We start from the raw sequence: 8,789 nt of genomic DNA on the forward strand, positions 1-8,789 counted from the left end.
CTGTTGCTGGGCAACCTGGAACATTACTACAGGGGTAGATATAAATATTTCAGTACATCAATAGAAAATAGTTCTGTCTTTACGGATCAGCTTTTCCTCCAGGTCATGAAACAAGGGACAGAGAAAGCCTACTTTGCTGTGCTTCTGATAAATAGCCCAAGGAGTGTTGCTGTGTAAGAAGCCATCACTGTGTCCCTCTCAGGGCTCTCCCCTCAAAGCCATCTGCGTTTCCCCTTTGGAGCCCAGAGAGGCCAAGGACAGTAATGGCAGAATACCACCACCACTGACTGAGGCTGTGTCAGAGCTTGCCTGGGGTTAAAATCTACGACCAGCTGCAATACTGGTTCCCTTAGGCATGATGTTCGGACTGTTGCTGCAGCATAGAAGGTGAGGCTGTAAAACAGCATTCTGCATTGCAGAAGACGACTGCTTGGCTTTGATGGAAGTAGAAAAGTATCCCCTTAAATACACAAAAGTGTGTCAGCAGAATGACTATTACATGTGCAGTATCCTGACCTGCGATTCTTATTTTCTCCTTACAGGAAGGCCTGGCTGAGCAATGTTGGAAGTCCCAGCTCTCACATCGAGCGGACTGACTTTTCTAATGAGAGGGAGATCTCGAAAGTGGACTTCACCGCTTTTACTACTAGATATTAATAGAAAAGAAATGGATGGAGTGTGAAATTTCATAGCTTCTGCTGTTGCATCTTAATTTCCATGCCTCCCTAAAGTGGGATGATGGTACTTTTGGGGAGCTTTCTTGCTAGAAAAATGTAACAATTGTCTCCAAAGCACATTTTTATTCATTTTGAACCAACTTACCACAACAGAAAAAATAAAAAAAACCATATGACCCCTCAACAAACCAGTATAATAAGTTATATATGTTTTAAAGTTTATTGATGTAACAATTGCTTAATTCACACTCAGTACTCTTAACCATTTACTCATTTCATTATTTGATATAAAAATGAGGTACAATTGTACAAGTCTAATGGTATATTTAATTTATTCCTTCCCAAAAGATTTCCCACTATCAGAAAAACATGCTTTTTAATGTGACTATCTTTTAATTGAGATGTTTATGTAATTGTGAGATGTTTATTCATTATCCAATTTTTTGTTAGTAGCAGTTTTGCAGCTGCGACATGCCAAGAATCATCCTTATATAGACTTTTGGACAATCAATGCAATTCTAAGAAGAGTTACTCCAGTCTAAGCCCATTGAAATTAGGGCTTAGACTGGAGTAACTATATTTAGGATAGCACTGAATATGCATTAACTAATCCCAATAATACTACCTTGGGATCTTAAGGAATAATGCAATCAATTTCTATAAGAATCTTAGACCAAAATATTTTCATCACTGGTCAATGCCAAAACATATGTATAAGATTTAATATGCAGTTTAATATGGGAGAATTTAATGTTTTAAAAGAAGACATTTTTAGCAAAAAATTTACTACCTTTATAATTCAGTTTCTTACAGTTTCTCTTGACTATAGATGAGACAATTGTTACCGGAAAATGTAACAATTGTCTCATCTACAGTCAGGAGAAACTGTAACAAGATGAATATCAAAGCTGATATTAAATCTTACAGACTGCAAAAGGCAAACAGGGACTTTCAATATTAGCCAACTCAGGCTACAGTCTAGTATATAATTAAACATCCACTGATTTCAAAGGAACTTCTTTTTACACAGTTGAACAATACAATGGCTTTGGAAATAATTCTCATATTAGCAAGCATGCTTATCTGCTTATCTGTTTACATTTCTAACCTACTCCTGGCTGCTGGCTCTAATCTATTTATCTGTCCATCTATTGCTTTAAGGCATAGAATAGGTGACAATTTAAAACACATTGACTTAAAATTAGAATAGAAACAATGTATGCAGATATCTCACTCCCTTACAAACTTCATCTCAGCCACCCAAAGCTAGGCCCAAACAAAAGGTGGTATAGGTGGTTCTCCCTATCTCCATTTTATCTTCATGATAACCTTCTGAGGTAGGCCAGATTGAGACCTGGAGAGGAAGTGACTGGTGAAAGGTTACCCTGTGAACTTCATGGCTTAATGGAGATTTGAACCTGGGTCTTTCCACTCCTCTATTGTTTCCCACACTAAATTATAAACTCCAGGCAGAGATCTGCCATGTTGCTTTTAGAAGAAGAGTAGGATTGCGAACTCAGGTTGGGAAATTCATAGGATTGCCAGCTCCAAGTTGGGAAACTCCTGGATATCTGGGGGGTGAAACCTGGAGAAAGTTCCATAGAGTCGTCCCCCCACCCACGCAGAGTAGCCATTTTTTCCAGGTGAACTGATCTCTGTGGCCTGGAGACCAGTTGTAATTCCGGGAGATCTCCAGCTACTACCTGGAGGCTGGCAACCCTAGAAATTCATGAAGATTTGGGGAGTGGAGCCTGTGGAGAGTTGGGTTCGGGGAGGTGTAGAACCTCAACATGGTATAACATAGAATCCATTTTCCAGAGCATCCATTTTCCCCAGGGGAAGTGATCTCTGTGGTCTGGAGATCAGTTGTAGTCCCAGGAGGTCTCCACTTGGAGGCTGAAATCCCTAAGAGAGATGTGAAGTTTTTAGAGCAGCAATGTTCATTTGAAAGCATCTTCACACATTTAGTCACAACATAACTTTCAGCTCTGGTTTGAATTCTGGGGAGGAGACTTCTATAAAATGCAGCAGAAGCTAGTTGTACATTAGAGCTCCCCCTTCTATCATACTTGGAGCAGTTTTATATTTTTGAAAGATTTTTTGCTTATTTGTTTTTTAATTGACAAATGAACAGGGTGAAATATATTTAATATGCAGACAGCTCACCTTGAACATTTCAGGGAGGGGCAACACTGGCCATTTCCACACTTCCTTAAAGGAACGGCCCACTCCCCAAATGGGGGTGGCTTTTCCACTTCACTCCAGATGTCTACATTTTCAAAACAGTTGCCAGCTGTTTGGCTTCAATTTTTTTGGCGCCTTTTCTGACACTGCAGGGAAGTGCAGTTCCAGAAAAGGCACCAAAAAAAGGAAGCCAAGCAGCTGGCAACCATTTTGAAAACACAGATGTTTGGAGTGAAGTAGAAAAGCTGTCCGCCTTCAGTGAGTGGGCTGTCCTTTTAAGGATGTGCAGAAACAGCTAAGGCAGTATTCCGCTTGCTGGTCTGTATGTCAGTCATTAAAATTTCAAAACCAGGAAGGAAGTGAGGGTCACCCTATGAGTTCTCTTATATTATTATATATTATTTTTTTCTTTGCTCATGCTAATTTTTAAGCATGAGCTCTGTTGGTAGTACTGTATAAAGAAATAGTATTGTATAAGTAATCAGTTTCTAGCAGGTGGGACTTTCACAGCTGGCGGGTCACCACCAAGCAGTCCCCTTTGCCTGGCCTTGCTGTCTGAACTGGCAAGTGATGGATTAATTAAAAGCAAATAGATTTGAAATACTGGCCAAGCTGCATAATTCAAGGTCCATTTCAGAATATGAAACTTCACAAACAGCCACAAGACCTAAGATACCAGAAAGACTAGGACGTTTATTGCATTGACAAGCGAATGGAGCCCTGCACTTGTTTAATCAGATATGCCCTGGAAACTTGGGCTGTTTCCACACTACTCACCTTCATCTGGAACGCTGCGGAATATCGCAAAAAAACCATGGAAGATAGCATCTTCTCGTGTGAGTTTTGTGCGACATTGCGCAAAACTCGCACGAGAAGATGCTATCTTCTGTGTTTCTTTTGCGACGTTCCGCAGCCTCCGGATGAAGGTGAGTAGTGTGGAAACGGCCCTGTTTTTGCTTCAACCAGCAAAGACAATTTGGGTTCTTGAGTTAATTGGGGGGAGAAGAATCTAATCACCAATTGACAGATTATATTTGCTTCTAACAGGCTGTAGATACACCAGAGCCTCATGTTGCTCTGATGCAGTGATATGCAAGCGCCAGAGTGATGCAGTGGTCAGGGAGACCCAGGATTGAATCTCCACTCTGCCATAGAAGTGGCTGGATGACTTTGGGCCAAACACACAAGCTCAGCTTAACCTACCTCAAAGAGTTGTTGTGAGGATAAAACAGAAGAAATAAGAACAATGGAAGCTGCTTTGGGCCCCCATTGGGGAGAAAGGCAGGGTATAAATGAAGTAAATAAATAAATTTGTTCTCCACACGGAACTCCTGGGCATTATTTGGTTTTCTGGTGTCTGCTGATCCTCACAGAAACTACAGCTCGCATTCTGCTCTGCCTTTTCATGCCTTCTTCATTGTTTATTTGCATTCAATTCTTCCATGTTTAATAGCTTAATAAAATTATGAGAAATTTAACAAACAGAAACAAAACAGGAAAAGGTAATTTGGCTCATGCCTAGTTTTAACTATTATATGAATTCTTTACTCATCTCATCAATATGCATATTCCACATTAAAACTCCAAACAGAAATTCTGATGTTAGTTTTTCATGGTAATGTGTAAGTGTGATAATAACTATACTAAAATAAATTGTCATTGAAAATAAGCATTGGTGGTTTTATTATGGTTAAAAGAAATATTGTTTTAACTACATCTTGACAGGACATGCTGTGAGATTGTGAATTACATTATCTTCTGTGACAATGGCTGGTTGTTGGAGAAGTTCCCAAATGTTATGACATTAAGCATCCCTGCACCACATTTCAGGGCTGTCTAGGGTTGTTTAATGTTGTGATTCAGCTGGAAGCTGTGTGCTCAAAGTGCCACTTCAGGGATCGTTTGTGGCTAGAGCAGCTGGGACTCCAGCATCCCAAAGCTTTCAATGGGACAGTGTGCAGTCATATCATAGGATAGGGGTTGGTGATACCATGGTAAACAGTAGTACTAGTGCTAGTGCTTCCACACACTACTAGGAATAGTACCATATGCTCCAGTGGATCCAAGCTGGTATCTGTAGATTTCTGTAGTCAATCATGTGGGAATGATCTATATGGTAAACATAAAATATAGTTGAGTTATAGGGCCAGGTTATTGCTTCCATCTCCAAATTATGTATACTATTTTAATTTATTTATTCAATTTATATATACCGCCCATCCCAGGGGCTCTGGGCGGTGAACAGTTAAAATTGATAAAAACAAAAACTAAAATCAATATACAAATAATAAAACAAATTAACAAGGTGCAGTGGTGGGGAGAACCTTCCCCACCCCAAAGGTGGGAGGCCGACATGGCCCGCCCCCTTCAATCACCAAACACCTGGCGGAACAGCTCTGTCTTACAGGCCCGGCGGAACGATAATATGTCCCGCTGGGCCCGGGTTTCCATTGACAGAGCGTTCCACCAGGCTGGGGCCAGAACTGAAAAAGCCCTGGCCCTGGTTGAAGCAAGGCGGGCTTCCTTAGGGCCGGGGACCACAAGTAAATATTTATTCGCTGATCGGAGCGATCTCCGGGGAACGTACAGGGAGAGGCGGTCCCGAAGATATGCCGGTCCCAACCCACTCAGGGCTTTAAAGGTAAGAACCAACACTTTGAACCTGATTCGGAATTCAACTGGAAGCCAGTGCAGCTGGCGCAGGACAGGTGTGATGTGTGACTGGTAAGGTATACCAGTCAGGACCCGTGCCGCCGCATTCTGGACCAGTTGTAGTTTCCGGATCAGGCCCAGGGGTAGCCCAGCGTAGAGTGAGTTACAGTAATCTAGCCTGGAGGTGACCGTTGCATGGATCACTGTAGCCAGGTCCTGGGGCGTCAGGTAGGGGGCAAGTTGCCTGATCTGACGAAGATGGAAAAATGCAGACTTGGCAACCGCCGTGACCTGGGCCTCCATCGATAGGGAGGCATGTTATTTATAATTGATGTTTCTCACCAATACTCAAGGCAGGTTACACAGTGTAAGTCAATATTGCCAGTGGCTGGGACATTCAATAAACAATACAATAGGAATTTGAATTAAGCAGAAATCTGATATAGAGCTGAAACAAAACATAAGCAACTTGATATGACCTATTAAACAACGTGAAGAAACTATCCAGTAGGAGCATAATTATGACAAAGGGGAGTACACAGTAGTATAGTCATCAGTCCCTCTCCCTTGACCAATGCATCTCTCTAACCCATTGCCTTATAGTACAGTCCTATTACATGTGTAAAAAGCCCCCCTGAATAGCTCACTTTTGCATAGTTTGTGGAAAGACAGCAGAGTGGGAGCTTTCCTTACCTCTTCATGCAGGCCATTCCATAAGGTTGGGGCCAACCCAGATACTGCATGTGTATGTGCAGCTGTTGATTTTTGCCCATTTGTAGGGTGGTGGCACCTGCATAAGGCCCAAGCAGGAATGCAGGGAGATGAGTTGGCTAGGTGACGGCCCTGATGTATCAGCCTGAAGCCCTCTATCACATTTTTATACCACCCTTCTTAGGATCTCATGATGGGATCTCATGATTCATTCTCACAACTCCATGAGATAGATTGTAAGAGAACAACTGTACAGAGGCAAAAGCATTATCACCTTCTTAGGCCAATCGACAGGATGGCTTCCTCATTCTACTTGGAACAGTAGAGGAACAAATAATGGACTATGGTCACAAGCTCAAATTACTGCTACCCAGAAGATGTTAGGAGCTGGAATTTTGGCTGTCATGTGACAATAACTGTTGGCTAATTGGGACCATGCAAAACCATAAGCAACTACATATATGAGCAGCATGATGTAGAGGCTAGGGTGTCAGAGTAGGAACAGAGAGAGACAGGTTTGATTTCCTACTCTGCCATGGAAGTTTTGTGGGTGACATTGGGCCTGTCACACGCTCTCAGCCTAACTTACCTCACAGGGCTGTTGTGAAGATAAAATAGAGAACAATTGTAAGCCACTTTGGGTCCCCCTTAGGGAGAAAAGCAGAGGTATAAATGAAGGAAATAAATCTAATGAGGCATTGTGTGGGACTGCTGCTCTGATGTTATTCCTGAATCATGAATTCATTTTTGTGCACTTGACACTCCCTGCCATGGACGTTTCAGCAAGTGCATGCAGAGAACCGTGTTTCTTCCGACTACCGGATTTATTTTCATTGGGTCTTTTGTGTATGTCTAGCCCTGGGGATTTCATTCATGTTCTTGCCTGGGTTGCTAATGAGCTGTTATCATTCCAAATACACACAGCTTTTGTGATAATCCACAAGCATCCTTTGTTAAACTCCTCCAGGGTGACCCTTGTTAAACTGAAATGCAGAATGGCAAAGATCAAGTGGAGGACTTCCTCGGGCACTGAAGTTTTCTTCTGCCAGAGACTATTCATCAGTATTTCCTACACCCAAATGGTCTGTATACCTCTGCAACAAGCAAACGTCGTCCCTCCCTGAGTGCCCTCAACCAGAAATTGTTTACAAGCATGTATAATTTTTCCACTGTGAGAGGCATTACAAATTTTATTTTTTCAAAAATGCTTAAGCTTTCTGAAGTTGTGTGCATGTACATAAGCATACTTGCACTTGTATGGGCCAAGAACTCATCTAGGTGAGCATCTCCCGTGTAGCCGGGGCTGATGAATTTGTTGGACTAGCGGACTTGAACCACTGGCATTATATTACTTTGGATGTGTCACACAACACCTAGGGAGGTTGTAGTCATGTTCCTCAGTAAAGCACGGTGAGTTTTACTACCATACTTTCCCTTATGTGACACCAATCTGTCACGTTTCATTTCCCTGAAGTCCCCTGGAGCCGCCTTTCCTGGCACTCTTTTATTCTTAGAAATCTGTGTGCCTGTTTGCTTGCTGAATCCTCTTATCCAGAAAAAGAGAGATGGAGAAGGAGAGGGATTAGTCAAGAGAGATTAGTAGTTAATAGGTGGCTGCCCCCCCCCCCCGCAGGATAATTGGTGGTCCAGCAGCATGTTGGCATGATCTGAAATGGGGGGGGGGGTTAAGCAAAAAGAAAAAGAACAGCAACAAAACCCCGAAAATCAAACAATACCCTGTAACAAATAATCCTGGGAGAATGCACATAGGCAAAACATTGTCCAACATTAATTCATGCCAGCTGTCAATATACAAGTCACTGAGCACTGGATTGGGACTCATTAAATTACTGTTTCATAGAACGGACCAGTAGATCTCTGCACTCAGCAGGCCATCAAGTTGTACAAGAAATCTTTCTGTTTCCTACAAGCCACAAACATGATTGAAGGATGCACAAATCAAGAGATCCAAATGTGGATTTCTTGCCACACATCTGTATTGGTCTTGGACTAGTGAAATGTTGCCTTGAATCTCATGTTGTAGGCAACTTTCTACTAAGGGCAGTAGAACAAATCTCTGTTTGAACAACAGCAGCCCAATACAGTGAATGACAAACTCTGAGTGACATGGGTCAGTTGCAGTTTCTCAGACCCACTGACCTCTTCTGATTATTGTGAGAACAAAGATGAATGATCTCTTGATGGAAGAAGGGGTTAAAACTTTGATAGATAAAAACAGACTTGCAGAAAAAAGTGATGCATTTCCCCTCCCAAAATTAATATAATGGAAACAGAAAAAACAGAAAATATTTGGTGATGTTATTCTGAAGCAAGACTTCCTGAAGCATGCAGTTAACTAGTGAAGACTCACTACTGCTGCAGCTCAGGGCAGTTTTTGGAAAACTGAAACCAGAGCCAAAACCCAGAAAAACAACCCCTCTTGTTCCCAGTTCCCTGTGTCCCAAACGTCCAGGTGTATAGAACCACGTGTCGTGTGTATTTCATGTTACCACAGTTGTACTAATACTCCAAGCAGAGGACCATATTGGTTGGTGATCCATCTCA

General features: G+C 42.1%; 1 protein-coding gene across 1 annotated transcript in view; it reads left to right on the forward strand.

Moving 5' to 3' along the window:
• The window catches only part of ACYP2 (acylphosphatase 2), a 68,558-nt gene extending 65,543 nt beyond the window's left edge, over window positions 1–3,015 (forward strand). The window contains exon 4 of the mRNA XM_055001746.1: window positions 543–3,015. Within this exon, the coding sequence (XP_054857721.1) occupies window positions 543–657 (115 nt within the window). The 3' untranslated portion in view covers window positions 658–3,015. The remainder of the gene's footprint in view (window positions 1–542) is intronic.
• The last annotated feature ends 5,774 nt before the right edge of the window (window positions 3,016–8,789 follow it).

This window comes from Eublepharis macularius, chromosome 1 (genome assembly GCF_028583425.1).
Source record: "Eublepharis macularius isolate TG4126 chromosome 1, MPM_Emac_v1.0, whole genome shotgun sequence".
Classification (NCBI taxonomy): Eukaryota; Metazoa; Chordata; class Lepidosauria; order Squamata; family Eublepharidae; genus Eublepharis; species Eublepharis macularius.